The sequence below is a fragment of the Podarcis filfolensis genome, assembly GCF_964270895.1.
Source record: "Podarcis filfolensis genome assembly, chromosome: 8".
Lineage (NCBI taxonomy): Eukaryota > Metazoa > Chordata > Lepidosauria > Squamata > Lacertidae > Podarcis > Podarcis filfolensis.
In genome coordinates, this window is record NC_139611.1 from 37,884,690 (window position 1) to 37,900,544 (window position 15,855).

General features: G+C 47.9%; 1 protein-coding gene across 2 annotated transcripts; it reads left to right on the forward strand.

Annotated features, from left to right (window-relative positions):
- Positions 1-7,991: 7,991 nt before the first annotated feature.
- Positions 7,992-15,106, forward strand: IRX3 (iroquois homeobox 3). 2 transcript variants are annotated; one of them, XM_083626319.1, is made up of 4 exons: positions 7,993-8,752; positions 10,866-12,060; positions 13,315-13,381; positions 14,740-15,106. In XM_083626319.1, exons 1-4 carry the CDS (start codon positions 8,531-8,533, stop codon positions 14,792-14,794), a joined length of 1,539 nt encoding a protein of 512 aa, XP_083482445.1. In that variant the 5' UTR covers positions 7,993-8,530; the 3' UTR covers positions 14,795-15,106. The 2 variants fall into 2 exon arrangements, with proteins under 2 accessions (XP_083482446.1, XP_083482445.1); XM_083626320.1 differs by lacking the exon at positions 13,315-13,381 and having other exon boundaries at positions 7,992-8,752.
- Positions 15,107-15,855: the final 749 nt, after the last annotated feature.

Below are 15,855 nucleotides of genomic sequence, written 5' to 3' on the forward strand. Positions count from 1 at the left end.
CAAATACCTTTAATGTGGTTTCTATATGGACTCATTTGGGACCTAGGAACTGGTTATAACAACAGTGGAAGAGCAGATCTCTCTCTCCACCTCAATTTATTGTCAAGACTCTTAAGTAAACTGGAGTTTATAGGAAGGCCCTTTATTATTATTGTTAGTAACTACCAACTCCCCGCTCTTTCCCAGGGGACCCTTGCAGATTTTATAAAAACAAAGAGGAGGAGAAAAAGAAATCAACTGCAAAGAAGCAGTAGACACAACAACCACGAACGTTTTCAGCGACGCCTCAGTCCTAATCGCTCGCAAATGAAGCAAAACCGTATTTGTTGGGGAATGTTGATCTCCGGTGGAAAGAGATCGGCAGCGCCCCCTTAGCCAGGGAAGGGGGACCGTCTCGCTTTGTGCTGGCTGTCCCGGATCAGACGTGACCGCAATTAACGAATCGTTGATCAAGAAGGCGAGCGCAAGATTGATCCCATATGGGATAAAGGAATGCGGAGAGCGCTATCTCTTCGGTAGCTTCGAGAAGGTCGGCGGGGCCGGGTTTTTGTTGTTGTTGTTTGTTTGTTTTGAGAAGGAAGGCTCGAGCAGAAGCTAGCAATTGGGAAGGTGTTAAATGACACCCCCCCGTCCCGACCTTCCTTTTCTTTTAATTACCTATTGCTTAGGATGGCTTAATTAACACCTTTTAGCTTCACGTCGCTTTGGGGCGTTTACAGGGTGGATCAGGAAGCTGTGTTCCTTCCCCTCATAGTTGTCAGAGTCCATCTCTTATCGCCCGCTCCAAGCCAGCGTGACCAATGGTCTCAGAGGTGATGGAAGCTGCTGGAGGCCGACAGGAGGCCCGCGGGCTGGTTCAAAGCAAATTCCTCTTTTCCTCCATTATTTTTTTTTAAGGGGGAGCATGGACTTTTCCTTACTGACATATGTAGTCCGCCTTTCCTCCCAGGAGCGCAAGGAGACCTACACGGTTCCTCTCTGCCATGTTATTCTCACAACAACCCTGTGAAGTAGGCTACCGCTGTGAGATAGCGACTGGAGCCAAGGACACACCCACTGAGTGGGAATTTGAACCCTTGTCCTCCAAATGTTTTGGGCCACGGAGCCCATCATTTATGACCATTGGCTGCTGGGACCTGCCGCCCGAAACATCTGGAGGAGGATCCCACGTCTACTACATCTTGTGATGCAGGATCTCCGCTCAGCTGCCATGCTTGGCGCGCCAGCCCCGTTGCCTGAAACGGGTTTTTACTTCCGAGTAAACTTGCGTAGGCTGGAGCTAAAAAGCTATCATTCGGTGATCATTTGCTGGAGAGGAGCAGCACTGAGTGCAGAGGCATTTGTTTCATAGGAAACGTGCATAGGGCATGGCTGTAAATTAGCGATCTGAGCAGGATCCAAGCAAAGTTCAGTCGCAATTCTTAGGTACAATTGTTAAGAAATGTGCCCCAGTGAACAAAAATCCAGGTGTGGAGGCTGCGTTTAAATGACGTTTTGATAGAGAAGACAGAATGGCTGGATTTCGTAAAGGGGGAACGAATCCACCTTCTTCGCCCTGTGAAATAGACTCAACCCACCTGCCACGGATGCTTTGTGGAAGAGCCTCCATATGCAAGAGCAGTATGCCTCTCAACACCAGATACTGGAGATCATCGCTTCCTTGAGACATCTGGCTGGACGCTGTTGGAGGCTGGACGCTGGAACTGACGGGCACCTTAATCTAATACTAACGGATCTCTTGACGTCTGGGGTGCGAACTTGAATAAAATATTGTGGGGGACCACGTAAGCCCCGCCCCGCATAATCGATCACATGACGCAGTGCACACACACTATTTGAATAGGAATGCCCATCACTTCTGTGGAGGGTAGGCCCCCTCAAATATTTTATTGTGGGGGCCGAAGCCCCCACGGATCCTAGGAGTTGGCTCCTATGCTTGACGTTAAAGTGAAAATAAATAGCTCAGTAACCCCCGCGCGAGATTCTCCCCCGCTCCCTCAAGGGACATAGGAGCCACCTCCTAGGGGCTGAGGTCACTTAGGGTCTCCCCAATAAAACATTTGGGGGCGGCCCCCCAAGTTGATGACTGTTGCCATTCAAATGGTGTGTGCACACCGTGTTATGTGATCGATTATGTGGGGCGGGATTTACCTGGGCCTCCCAATATTTTATTCAAGTTGGCACCCCTGGCAAGGGTTGCTAAAGTTAGGGCTCTCCCGATGTTGTTGTTGTTGTTTTTTGGACTATGACTTCCATCAGTCCCAGCCAGTTGGCCAATGGTCAGGGCCCGGGGATGATGAGAGTTGTAGTCCAACACCTAGGGACCCCAGTTTGAGAAACACTGGGCTAGGACCTGGGAGACTAGAGTTCAGATCCTCCCCTCGGCTATGAAGTTCAGTGGGTGACCTTAGGTCAACTCTCAGGCTAACTGACCTCACAGGGTTGTTGTGAGGATCATATGGAGAGAACAATGTACGACATCCTGAACTCCTTGGAGAAGAAGTGAGATATAAAATGCGATCAAATAAATAATTATGTTAGGATTATGCCAATTCCCTCCCCTATTTGCCAAATACCCACATTCATCCTTACAAAAAGCAAAACAAAGCAAAAACCCGACAGCCTAAATGTATGGGGCTTGGGGTAGACGCTTATGGGAAGCATCTAAAAAAACGAATGGACTCCCCACTACTGCTACCACCACCCACCCAAAGGCTCTTTTTAACGGTTGCAGATGCAGGCAGGAATCCAACAGGTATATCTTTCATCTCAGCAGGGAGATGTTAACTAAGCAATTGGGAAATAATGAGTTCTCTGTGGAAATCCCACCAGCTGTTAAAAGCAGAGGAGCCCTGCGGGAAACAGACCCACAGCGGACGGCAACCCCTATAGAAACTGTGCCGCGCGAGGAGGGAGGAGGATGGTAAAGAAAAATGCTTTTCTCTCTTTGTCCCTCTCTCTCCTCATGCCCCCTTCCAGGGAGGAGAAGGCCTTAATATTTGAGCAAGTGCTTCAACCCGGGGGCCTGCCAGGACTCAGCTACGCAATAAGAGGAGCAAAACGAGAGTATTTTCGAGCATGCACAGAATGCACTTCATTCATGGTCGAATAACCCTGACCTCTCCTCATGTCTAGAACTGGGGTGTGAAAGGTGCGCCCCAGACCCCAGCCCAGGTATGTAGAAGTAGCAATATATAATATGATTACAGTTGTCAAAAACAAATGAAGCCCTTAAAGTGGGAGGGGTGGAGGAATAAAAGTGGCTTCTTATTTAGTCCCGGGATAACAGATCAAGAAGCAAAGCTCTTGGCTTTGGACAGATCTCAGACGGAAGACACGTGTCGGCGGGAGCTAGAGGCTCTGCCGGGGCTGGTTTTCCTTTTCTTGGCAGAGCCCGTGGCCGAGAACGTGGACGGCCTCCTCTTCTCCCCGCCTCGGTGGCTCGCTTCCCTAAAATTTGTGGAAGTTTTCTACAAACGCTTATCCCTTCAACACGCAGACATGACTCTGCCACCTTTCACGCCAGGCGATCGTTATCTTTGGCCCTCTGGTTGTTGCGGAATTACAACCACCACCACCACCCATATCCATCGGTCATTCTGTCTGAGGTTGATGGGAGTTGTAGTTCAGCAACATCCGGAGAGTCGAAGGCTCCCTACGTCTGCTTCACACGTTCCATGTTGCCCTTCCATGCATCTTCTCCACGTGCAATTGGGATTGCGGATCTTTCCCCTGCTGCGATCTTCCCACCCTCCACTCTCGCCTCTGAGATTTCCTTCCTCCCTTTTGCTCCCCGATTCACACAACCTCTAGGTACTGACCATTCCCTGCGTTCCCCCGTTCATTTGTCACCACTACAGTGCTCCCACCACCTCCTCTCCTCTCCCACCCCACACTTGCCACAATCAAAGAGGGGTGCTTGGTGTTCCCTTTTGATCTGGGAATGGGGAGAGACAGAAGGGAACTGTAGTTTCGCCGCCCAACCGTTTTTCTTCCACCTTTGCTTCTTCTGCTAGAAGCGTCCCACCAGGCCAGCTGCCCCTCTCTTCCCCCGGGGCCGTGAACCGAGGAGGGGAGAGGAGGAAGGTCGCTCAAAGTCCCAAGCCCTGCACAACACGTGTCTCTTTTCCTTATTAAAAGGCTCGACCTGTATTGAATAATGCTGTTTATAAAATTTATCACCACCACCCTTTCTTGAGGAAACCAAGCAGGGTAGGAAACGTAGTGGGGATTTCAGAACCCAGGAGGTTTGTTTCAACCTAGCTGCTCCGGAGATTATCCGGGAGAAGAAGGGACCGTGGCTCAGTTGGTGGAGCATCTGCTGCGCATGCAGAAGGTCCCAGGTTCAATCCCCGGCGTCGCCAGGAAGGGGCGGAGGAAAAACTCCTTGTCTGAGATCCTGGGAGAACCGCTAGCTACCTGTTCGCGTTGGCAATGACACAGAGAGGCTGGGCTTGCAAACAGGCTCACCGGCGGGCTGTGGATCGCTCCCATGAATGAAGAAGTTGAGGATCACAATGGGTGCGTGTGTCTAAAATCACATTGTGAAAAATTCGTGCACGATTTAATTTTAATATACCTCACCCATGAAGACACACACACATTTTTGACATATATAAAGTACACGTGCAGGCTTGCAAATATTCACACACACACACACACACACACACACACCTTCTCGCGTTGCAGTTTTTGTTATTTTTAAGCAATTAAGGAGGCTTTTTTTGAGAGGAAAGGTTGACCGGAAAGGAAGGGGTTAATCATCACACCACCGCCCGCCGGTCTTCCTCCTCCAGCTGACTGCTTTTCACTAAAGGAAGGACGAGGGAAGCCGTAGCAGGGAGGCTATTACGCGCATCTCTCGGGTACAGCGCCCGTTGGGCTCCGAAGCGCCCCATCAGCACCCCTCCGCACCCCGCTTGCAATGCAGCCTGGCCAACTCTTTTCCCCACGCGTCTATTGTATATTGGTTTTACACTCCACTGAAAGGCGCCTGTAGTCAAGCTAAGGACGGCTGAACTCCGGTCAGGGCCCTTTCCAGGGTTCAAAGCGCCCCCGCCGATCCGTACGACAGTCCTGCAATGCAGGACAGTGAGATGACGGCTGTAAGAGGAGAAACACAGAATATCTGGAGATTTAAAGGAAGGGCGCGTGTGCGCCTGGACTATGGTATCGATAGCACCTCCAGGCTTCACACGTGTGTGTGTTTAACCCTCTAAGATTTCTTTAGGGAACTCCAACTTGAACGAGCTGAGGTCCCAATCCCAGTCTGATGCCAAGAAACAGAATCGGCAAAACCTTTTCCTTTTTCTTCCTTGGGGAGACTGTCCCTTCTCGATATTGGAAGAGGAGGCAAAGATTACTCGCGAGTAAATTGCACCGGGGAGTGAGGTTTTCGACCGCTTCTCCCTTCCGGTTCCCCTTGGTCTCTAATCCACTTTTCCCGTCCTAGCTCTGCCAAATCACCACCATCTTAGCCCTATGGAAGATACTAAGTTATTGAAAATAATATAGAACAAAACAGCAAGTAAAACCGGGAGCTGGCGTTTTCTCGTGAGGGTGCTTCTCTGTCTCTTTCTCTCTCTCTCTCTCCTTCCCCGCTCCCTCCCTCCCATATTTAATAATAATAATGATAATAATATCGAAACTCAGTTGAATATTGGGATATCCACCCATCACACGGCACTTCTAAAACTCCAAGAAGAAAAGTTTTAAAAATATTGGAGATGGGATACAGAGAAGACTGCATTAGATTAGCAGATAGGGAAAGCTATCAAGAGGAGCGTAATACGATTAGAGATGTTTCTTCGAGATTGCTCGCTATTGATTCCGAGAATTTTAATTCTGACTCTTGCTATTGGATATAATCCGCGTTTATTACAAGACGGGAGAGGTTTACGAGAGGAAGCTATCAAGGTCGATTTCTCGAACTGTTTAATCCGACATGCACTTCATTTTAAAAAATAATATAAATAAAAAATAATAATAAAGAAGAGGAATAGAGTTATAAAATTAAACCCAGACGGGACTGGAAGCTGGGGGGAGGAAGGGGACAATGGGCGATTATCTGAGAGCACTCAAGATATATTGTGGAAGATATATATATCCGGCGGGATCCGGGAAACGGAGGAGAAATTGCGATGCCACGTTAACTGTAACTTTGAAGCGCTTAGAAACTTTTTCTTTTGTGTGTGTGTGGAGGGGATATTCCACAAAGTGAAAACTCATGTCCCCAGGTGAGTTCTGAGCAGAACTTTATCTGCCGGACTTACTTCCCTGTAAAGGTGCGTAGGGGCTCCTAAGCAGATGGCCAAATCTATAAATAGGTCCTGTGATGCATCTGATGGACTGTAGCCCGCTAAAGGCTGACGCCAATGTTGCTAGCCCTGAAAGTGTCGCAAGACGCTTTGCTGATGTGTACGCGCGTGCACCGAGGCGACCATGTCCATGCAGACGTGCCTGTGCGTGTATACTAAACTAAGCGTAAATTAGGGCATGACCGTAAACCGAAGGCTGGAAAAGGCTGTCAAACGACATACGCATAATAACGTATAAGAAATCTACACTACGGTAAAATGTGTGTGAGAGTGAGTGAGTGAGTGAGTGAGAATATGAAAAGGTTAGTAGAGTCTCATGAACAGCAAAATAAGTCTGTCAAGAGAAGAAGCAATTTTGCCATCGCTGGGGGGTGAGGGTAAATTAAATCAGTGCGGTTGTAATATTTACATGTGGGACTAAGCCCCACTGAGCTTACTTCTGAGTAAATACGTGCAAGTTCGCCCTGCTCAAGTCAATTAAATGCCCGTGCATTTGCGAAAGAAAAATGATGACGTGGTGGTGGCAATTTTCGGAACAACGTCCGATTATAACATCCAGCAATAATTGAACCAAAAGCGGGTCTTTCTCCCTAAAAGTTCCCCCCTCTCTCATGCCCACAAACCCTCTTTCCCTCCTGCGATTTTCTTACAGTTTTGTCTGGTTCAGGTACTCAGGGAAGTGGTACCTCGCCCTTCCTTTGCGCGCACCGCTAAAGAACCCAGGGACCGAGCAAAACGATCATAAATTTCCTAATTAGAGTTTTAGCACCAAGACAAAAAGCCCTTAATGAGTTCCATTCAGATGCCTGTCATTGTCTCCTTGTCTGCATGTGTGGTGTCTCCCAACCACCGGCCCCCACCCCATTTTTTCACACCGCTTATTTACCAACGGCCCACGGGGCTGCCCTTACGTCTCCTTTGTTAAAATTTTAATTTGCCTTCTTTTCTCGCCTTTGATGTCAAAATTCTGACCTACAAGCCTTTGAAGTTTCTTATTAGGAGGGAAATTAACTTCTCTAACTCCCCCGTCTCACTTTATTTCCCCCCTCCTTTTTCTCTCTCCACCTTTACTGTATTTTGACCTACTGTGTTAAAGAAACTACTTCAAAATTCGGTGCGAAAAGAGAAATTCACGGTGGGTAGGGGGCGGTTCGCGAAAGAAAGAGAGTGAAAGCAGACTTTTAAATCTATATTAGTGTTCAGTCCAACAGCTCCAGGAATGAATAGGTTAATTTGCGCGAGGGAGGGAGGAGTCGAGGGAGTTTGGGAGATTAATTTTGTGGAGATAATCAGCAAAATAATAAAAACAACAACAATAATTATGAAGGGAGCCTGCGTGTGCCACAATTCTGGACGGATCCCTGTCTTAACTCTAGCTGATACATTTTGTTCTGAAGGGAGATTATTTTAATAATGTTAATAATAGCAATAATAGCAATAATATTTATTATTATTATTATTATGTTTTAAGCAACAACTCTCCTAGACTGAGTTAAATCTTTGTACAAACCCCGGACTGATTGGCGATGGCTTCCACCAGATTTGAAAAGCACTCAAATAAAAGACGGCGACGTCAGTAAATGGAAGGCGTGAGTGGCGGGGGGAGGGAGTGAGAAAAGAGCCCGAGTGAGAAACCGAGAGCGAGCGAGAGAGAGAGACTGACTTAAAAGAAAGAGGAGGAGCTTCGAGAGAGAGACTCCGGCTGTCAATCAAAGGCGGGAGTTCCAATAATCTCCAGCAATCTGTTAGGACCTGACCTGGAGTCCACTCAGATCAATAGGAAAAGTGAAGGGAGAAAGAGACGGAGGATCGTTACGCAGCAGCGGCTGGAGGAGGAGGAAGAAGAAGACGAAGAAGAGGAAGAGGAGGAGGCGGCGGCGGCAGCAGCAACAGCGGCAGCCCCCCCCCCCTCCCGGCCTCGCCTGGTCTCCCCACCCCGCTAACCCACCCGGCACCGCCAATGCCTGGCAGACTTTCTGAGACGCACTAAAAAAGTGCAGGCGAGGCGAGCAAAGGGCGAACGACCGGGCTCCTTTTCTTCGCTTCTTGCGCCTCTCTCTCTCTTTCCTTCCTTCCTCGCGCTCTCTCCTTTCGCTTCTCTTTCCTTTCCTCCCCCTCCCTCTTTCCCCTCCCCTCTTTCCTTCCCCCCTTCCTTCCCCTTTTCCCCCCCTCCTCGCCTCTCCACCCCCCCCCCAACCACACACCACCCCGCCATGGCATTTTCCCAGTTGGGATACCAGTATATCCGGCCGCTCTACCCATCGGATCGCCAAGGGAACAGCAGCTCCCGAAGCGGGGCAGACCTCAGCCCGACGGGGACGCTCTCCAACGTGCTCTCCTCCATGTACGGAGCGCCGTACGCGGCAGCCGCGGCTGCTCAGGGATACGGAGCCTTCCTCCCCTACACCGCCGAGCTACCCATCTTCCCGCAGCTGGTAAGGAGACGAGTCCACAGATTCTTCTTTCTCTCTGTCTTTCTCTTTCTCGCTCTCTGCCACACACACACACCCCAACTCCAGATTTTCCCCTTTAAAAACCCGCAGTCCTCTTTCTCCCCCTTTCTTTCTCTTTTTGGAATCTTCAGCTTTTCTTTCTCTTCCAACTCCGCCTGCGATGTGACTTTGCACAGCTGCGGGCGTAAAGCGAAGACGCAGGAAAAGGTGCAATTGGCTGGCGGTGCTTTGCAAGTGACCAGCTCGGTCTCCTGGTCCCCCCCCCCTCTCGATCTGGGCCCGGGGGTGCGCTAGGGGGGTCGAGCAGGCGAGGGGTTAAAAATCTCTCTTCGGCAGATTGAGAAGAGCATGCAAAAAAACTCCTGCCTCGGCTTCATTTTTTTTAAAAAAATAACTCGCAGAGTTTGGGAGACAGTTCGCGCCCCTTCCCGTGACTTTTTAAATATTTATTTATTTATTTATTTATTTAAAAAGAGGCACCCGGATCCTTAAACCACTGCTTAGTCGGAAGTAATGGGCCGTATTAATTTCAATGCAGCTTTCAAATAATTCCGGGTGTGTGGAGAACTGAACTGAACCAAGGGCAGCGGGTAGGAGGAGGGGGGAGAGAGAGAGAATCACCTCCGTGAGTGCCTTTGATCGTCTTTTCTCAACGTAAGAACAATCCCATATTGTGCCTTTTCCTTGTGAATAACACGCACTGGATGGGGGGGGGGGGAAGAGTCGGAATCCCGCTTTGAAAATCAGTAATCATGTTACTATTAATAAGCCTTGGAAGCAAAAAGATCTGCTGTGGGGATCCAAACCTAGCAGAAAATAAAGTGTTCGGGTTTTTCATAATATAAGGGAGCCTGATTTCAACAGAGAGTTGTAGGAAGGAGTTACTGAGTCCTTTTGTTGTCCATATATCTTCGCGAGTTTGAATATAGTTTCAGAGCGCCATTCCTAGGCCCGTGTTTCCCCAATGAAAGTTGAAAAAGGGAAATCTAACAATTCCCCCAATACGGACACCCATCAAAACCCTTGCACACAAATGGGCGCTGGTATTCTCTCTCTCTCTCTCTCTCTCTCTCTCTCTCTCTCTCTCTCCTCCTTTCCGTGAGGGGTTGATTGACAGTTCCATCTAGCGCGCGGAGGAATCGTCAGGCAAAAGGGTGTTTTTTTTATTATTTAAAGGGGGTTTAGCAGCAACACCTCCGTTGTGCAAGTTGCGGGGGGGGAGAGATGAGAGACACGCAGAAACTTCGAGCAGAGATTTTGTCAAGTTAAGCCTGAGCGTTTCTTTAAAGCAAAAACAAAATCCAACTTCTGCAAAGTTGCAAGCGGTGAATTAAAAACAACAGCAGCCCCTGTCTAATAATACCCTGATCTGTTGTGTTTTATCTCAAGGAAACAATGGGAGATTTAATAGGATCTCCCATTAAATGCACGGCATATGCTGTGCATCCCTCTCATCTCCCCACACCACGTCTCATTTGGGGGTTGTGTGTGTGTGTGTGTGTGTGTGTGTGTGTGTGTGTGTGTGAATATATACGTAAACCTATTTTACTTCTGTCATATATGTGATAACGTCCAGCTACTTTTCGAGATTGCCTTTCCCAAGTTCTGGAGGCCAGGGCTGCATGCGAATGGCCCAAGAAGTTTAAAAAACGTGAGCGAGGTGCGCGCGCGTGTCCGGGTTCAACTCGCTATTGAAAATACTTTTCAAAAAGGACTGGCTGGGACACCTCTAGAACTCTGTGGATTTAGGAAATAACAGGCAGCCTCCCAAGCGCCCCCCGCACAAACATCAGTCCCCTTTATAACTTTTGAAATGAGAAATTATTATAAAACTGCAGACGGAATCGCACTTCTCCATATATATCGAACTTAAAAGGGCAAGCTTCCGAGTCTCACAGCGTTCTTCGTCATCCGGCAGAATGACAGCCGCGCAGCCCTTGATTCATTTGATCCCGTCGAATATATTGCTCGGCTTATCTTCCACCCCTTTGGGAGTCAAGGGGGCTCTCTCCTCCTTGAAAGAGCCCATTTCCATGGCTAGCCGTTAGTTGCTCTGTGTAACGCCCCCCTCCCCATTTTTTCTGTCCTTCTCCAGGGAGCCCAGTATGAGCTGAAGGAGGGCCCCGGCGTCCAGCACCCGGCTTTTCCTCACCACCACCCGGCTTTTTACCCCTATGGCCAGTACCAGTTTGGCGACCCGTCGAGGCCCAAGAACGCCACCCGCGAGAGCACCAGCACCCTCAAGGCCTGGCTGAACGAGCACCGGAAAAACCCTTACCCCACCAAAGGCGAGAAGATCATGCTGGCCATCATCACCAAGATGACCCTCACGCAGGTCTCCACCTGGTTCGCCAACGCCCGGCGGCGCCTCAAAAAGGAGAATAAAATGACCTGGGCTCCGCGGAGCCGCACCGACGAGGAGGGCAACTCTTACGGCAGCGAGCACGACGAAGAGGACGGCGAAGGCGACAAGCGGGACCCCGACGACGAGGAGATCGACCTGGAGAACATCGACACCGAGAATATGGAGAGCGGGGCGCCAGGGGCCAAAGCGGGGCAGCTTCTCCTGGAAGGGGAGGACGACGAGGAGGAGGACGACGACGAGGAGGAAGAGGACGAGGAACCGCCGGATGATTCGGTGCTCCTCCATTCCGACGCCAAAACTACCGACTCGGAGGGCTCCGACGGCTTCGAGGACCTGCCGGGAGCTCAGGAGCGCTTCTTGAAGGCTATGGAGGCCCGTCAGCGCGCCTCGTCGGGCGAGCTGCCTTCGCCAGCGGCTCTCCAGCAGCAGCAGATGCTGCAGCAACAGCGCCATCCTTCCTCCCCAGCGTCCCCCCCAACGGCTCCCAGCCCCGCTTTGGCACCGCAAGCGCAGCCTCCCAAGCCCAAGATCTGGTCCTTAGCAGAGACGGCTACCAGCCCGGATAACCCGTCGCGGAAATCTCCCCCCAGCGGAGGTTCCCCCCCTGCGGCAGCGGCCACCCCCCAGAGCCTCCAGCTGGTGGGAGCCCCCGCACCGCCGCAGCCTCCTCCGACGGCCCCGGGCCCCGCGCACAGACTGGTCGCCTCTTGCCCTCTGGGCAAATTCGCTAACTGGTCCAGCCGGGCCTTCTCGGCCCACCCCCATCATCACCACCACCACCATCCCCACCCGCTCACTTTACTGAACACTCCCCACCTGCTGGGACTCGGGGGGGCGAACCCCAGCGCGGCCCCCAGCGCGGCGGCTATCGCGGCTTTCTCCAGACCCGCGGACCAAGCGCAGAGCGCGGAGTCCTCCGGAACAGGTAACCCATTCGATGGGAGGGAGGCGTATACCTGAGAGGGGGGGAAAGGCAAGGTGGGGGGAGGAGGGGGAAAACAACTTGGCTGCAACCCCAAGATCCATGGGACTTACTTACGTGGGGGAGAGAAGTTTGAACTAGGGTGGGTTTGTATGAGAGGCTGCGCGTTTATTCCCTGAGACTTATGTGGCATTCAGTTAAGTTTCCTTAGACAACACTGAAATGAACCTGAAGAAATTTGAGTCCATTCATTTCAGTGGGTCTACTCTGATTAAAACTAAGCTGGCTACCACTAAAACAACTTATAAGAACGCAAATGGTAGAAGGGAGGGGGACTTAGAAGGAAGATCCAGAATAGAGTAGGTGGAATAAAAAACGAGGAAAGCGGGAGGTATTCCTCGAGGGTTTGAAGCCCAAAGAAGCAATTCATTATGACGGGGAAAGACAGTCAGACCCTCACTGCTCCCGTTTCTGGACTCTCTATATCTCTTTTCCCAAAAGAGGTCCAGGCTTTCTTAGTTGGCCTAAAGATTCAGTTTATATTTCGGACAGAAACATTGGCTGGATCTCTCCACAGCCCACAAACATGCAATATCATGCTGGATCAGTTTCTGTCTCCTATTTATTCTATCCACTTCAGTGCCAGGCTCCCCATTTAGAATCACATGGTAATAAATAAATCAGAAGGCCTTTACCTGGGGCGCATTCTTTTTAAAACAGCAACTTCCACCAATATTGCCTTCAAAACTGGGGGAGTTTTTTTTTTAAAAAAAACTGCATTCTCCCAGTTAGGGATACCCTACTTGCTGTGGTCAGAATTGGTGCTCTCTGTATTGATGGTATCATCTGCCTATTTTAAAAAGCACATTTAACCCCCCCCCCCAAAAAAACCCCTCTTATATTTGCTAGGAAAGAAATTCCCCAAACTGAAATCAAAGGTGTGGGTCTTTGGTTTGTTTGTTTTTTTACTTCCATGTAAAATGGGTTTGGCAGTCCAGGTGTTCTGTGACCTTAAGCACACACTCTGAAGCGATCAAGCAAATCCCACTAAATGAAGCATTTTTATTTTAATACTGGACGTGGTTAGGATCTGGGTTCTCTTTAACAGGTTTTCATTTTTTTCATTTTTAAAAAGAATGTACTGAGCTAAGTTGCTAAGAGTGACATGAATTCAGGAACCTTAGAGAAGCAAATCCAAGGTGTTTTTTTTTTAAAAAAGGAACCTTTTTTTTCTTTGTTTGCTTTTGTTTGTTTTAGATCGATCTAGTGCCTTGGAAGTAGAGAAAAAGTTAATAAAGACAGCTTTTCAACCAGTTCAGAGGCGGTAAGAGATTATCTATGTCCTAGAGGGTACATTAAAAAGGGAGAGGAATTTGCTTGTAGACCAATTCCCATTGACATCAATGGGACTTGCTGCCCTGCAAGATGCAATCTCTTGCAGACTTACTTGGGAGTAAATGCCACTGAAACCAGGACTTGGACTTCCTTCCAAGTAAACATGTGAGGGATTTGGGCCCCACCATGTATATTTAGGACTGGGGAAGAATTATAAATGGCCAGTTTGGTTCCAGTCCCTCTGAGATTCATTTTCCAAGCCAGCTTTAGTGCACTGTTGTGATGTTAGATAAGAGCACCAAGGAAAGATTGCAGAGTCAGTTTTCTAGAATTTGTAAACTAGTGCTTGTGAGATACAAAGGTCCCCTCTGCAACTCTTTCGAGTCTTGTTAAAAATCAATATAGGGAAGCAGAAAATTCCCAGTCTGATCACCTCCTTTTTAATCCTCCAGTTCAAAACTGGCCAAATTGAAATATTGGTTTAGTGTATGAAATAAGGTGGACAGGCCAATGTAAACTCTGCTCTCTTGCATACCTGTGGAGTTTAGGTGTGTGATATATCTGCATATATTTATTTGCACATGCACACCTATATGTATAATCTATCCTAGCTATGTACAAGTGTGCATTCACAAACGCACACAGATGCACCCTAATGAAATGAATAGATTTAATTGTGTGGTTGGTGCATATGCATACACACATATATTTCTTTGGCTATAATACCATGCACTGTGTCTGCACGTTGACTAGAAAGAATGCGCCATGATTGCGTGTGAGAGAGTACATATGCTTGTGCATAAATGTACATATATTTCATAACTTGCATTTAGCAGTGAAATAGTGTTCACTGCAAGGTTGCTTGATAGTGCTTAAAAATGCACAGCGCTTTGGCCTAAATAAAAAAAAAATAAGTAAAAGGATTATGTCTCTAACATATTAGAGTGGCTATAAAACTGCAGAGGGTTAGCCATGTGAATCTGCTGCAGCAAAACTAAGAAAAGATTCTCCCGACACCTTAAAGACTAACATATGGATTGTGGCATCAGTTTTTATGGACTAAAGGCAAAGGAGCAGGCGGGTTAGTGCATTTCAGAACTCCGCAAAAGCTTATGTTGCAGTCAATCTGTTAGCCTTTAAAGGGCACCCCCCACTCCGCATAAAATTGGAGTAGTTTTTGCTCATGGTTTTTGAATGTTTTCAAAGACTTTTTGTTCCACGTTAAAGCAAGCATAAGCTCCGCTGCAGTCTCCAGTTCTGGCTGCCTATTAGATGATCAGAGAAATCAGTATTCAAGATATATATCTATATATCTTCTTTTTTTCTTCTGTGTTCCTTTTCTTCCAGGCCTCAGAACCAACTTGATGCAGCTATGGTTCTATCTGCGTTGTCATCATCATAGTTAATTTTTTTTATAATTATTGTTCTAATGATTGTAAAATAAAATTCTCTGTATAGTTACAACTTGTACGCATGTCCATGTATCAAATGAAAAAAATTACAAAAACCAAGAAAAAAAACCCCCCTGCTTCTGTGCTATCATCTGGATTAGCTGAATTCGTGAGGTTTTTTGGAAGTCCAGTGCGAAATAGGCGTCTTCATTTTCTTTTTTGTATATATAGTAAAAAGGAAAAAAAATGTACATATGTGTGAACCAAATTGTACAAGAAAGTATATATTTTTGGCTAATAAACTGTTGCCACTTTGACTACAATTTTCTGATACCTACGTGAATTATTATTATTATTATTATTATTATTATTATTATTATTATTATTTATCATGATTTCCTTTTGTCACTTTGGGAAACTTTTAAACTAGTTTTGGAAGATTCCCCACCGTGCTTAGATTTCCAGAAGGGTAGCCGTCTTTAGAAGCTTCCAAATCCAAAATAAAAAGTGCGAGAACGAAAATCAGTAGCAGTCCTGAGTACAAAATGCAGCTGTGTGAGCTAGCTAGAAAAAAATGTCAACAGTGTGTGTTTGTGTACAGGAAAAAGAGGTGTGTGCGTATTCATTTGAATTAAAGAGAGCGGGGGCAGAAATATATACAGTATTTGGGACTTTCTGGTTACTTTGCTGTATTAATTTTTAAATAGATTTTGGAGGGGGGGAACCCGCGTGTTTATGTATTAGGAATGACTGGTGGGGCCATCGCTGCAGATCTGATCAAAACGCCTCGCACTACCCTGTTTTTGTTTTGTGTGTGTGTGTTAAGAGGTTCTTGTTGAAAGCTAAGTCCGCTGGTTTAAAGGGCCCATATTTTTCAAAGTTGCAAAAAACCTCCTTAGGAGATCGAATCGTCCTTTCGCTTTGCGGCTGGAAATCCTGGGCGATTTCAGGGGGTCGTTCAAAGCGTTCTCGCGTCTGTTTGAATTGCTAAGCGCTACGGGGGCTGGTTTGTGTGTGTGATTTCCACACCCCCCCGGCAGCTTCTCCTTCCACGTTCGCGTAAGGATCGCAC

Coding starts and splice junctions, on each gene's coding strand:
- IRX3 (XM_083626319.1), top strand. CDS start 8,531: ATGGCATTTTCCCAGTTGGGATACCAGTATATCCGGCCGCTCTACCCA. Junction 12,061..13,314: donor CGCGGAGTCCTCCGGAACAG/GTAACCCATTCG, acceptor TGTTTGTTTTAG/ATCGATCTAGTGCCTTGGAA. Junction 13,382..14,739: donor TTTCAACCAGTTCAGAGGCG/GTAAGAGATTAT, acceptor CTTTTCTTCCAG/GCCTCAGAACCAACTTGATG.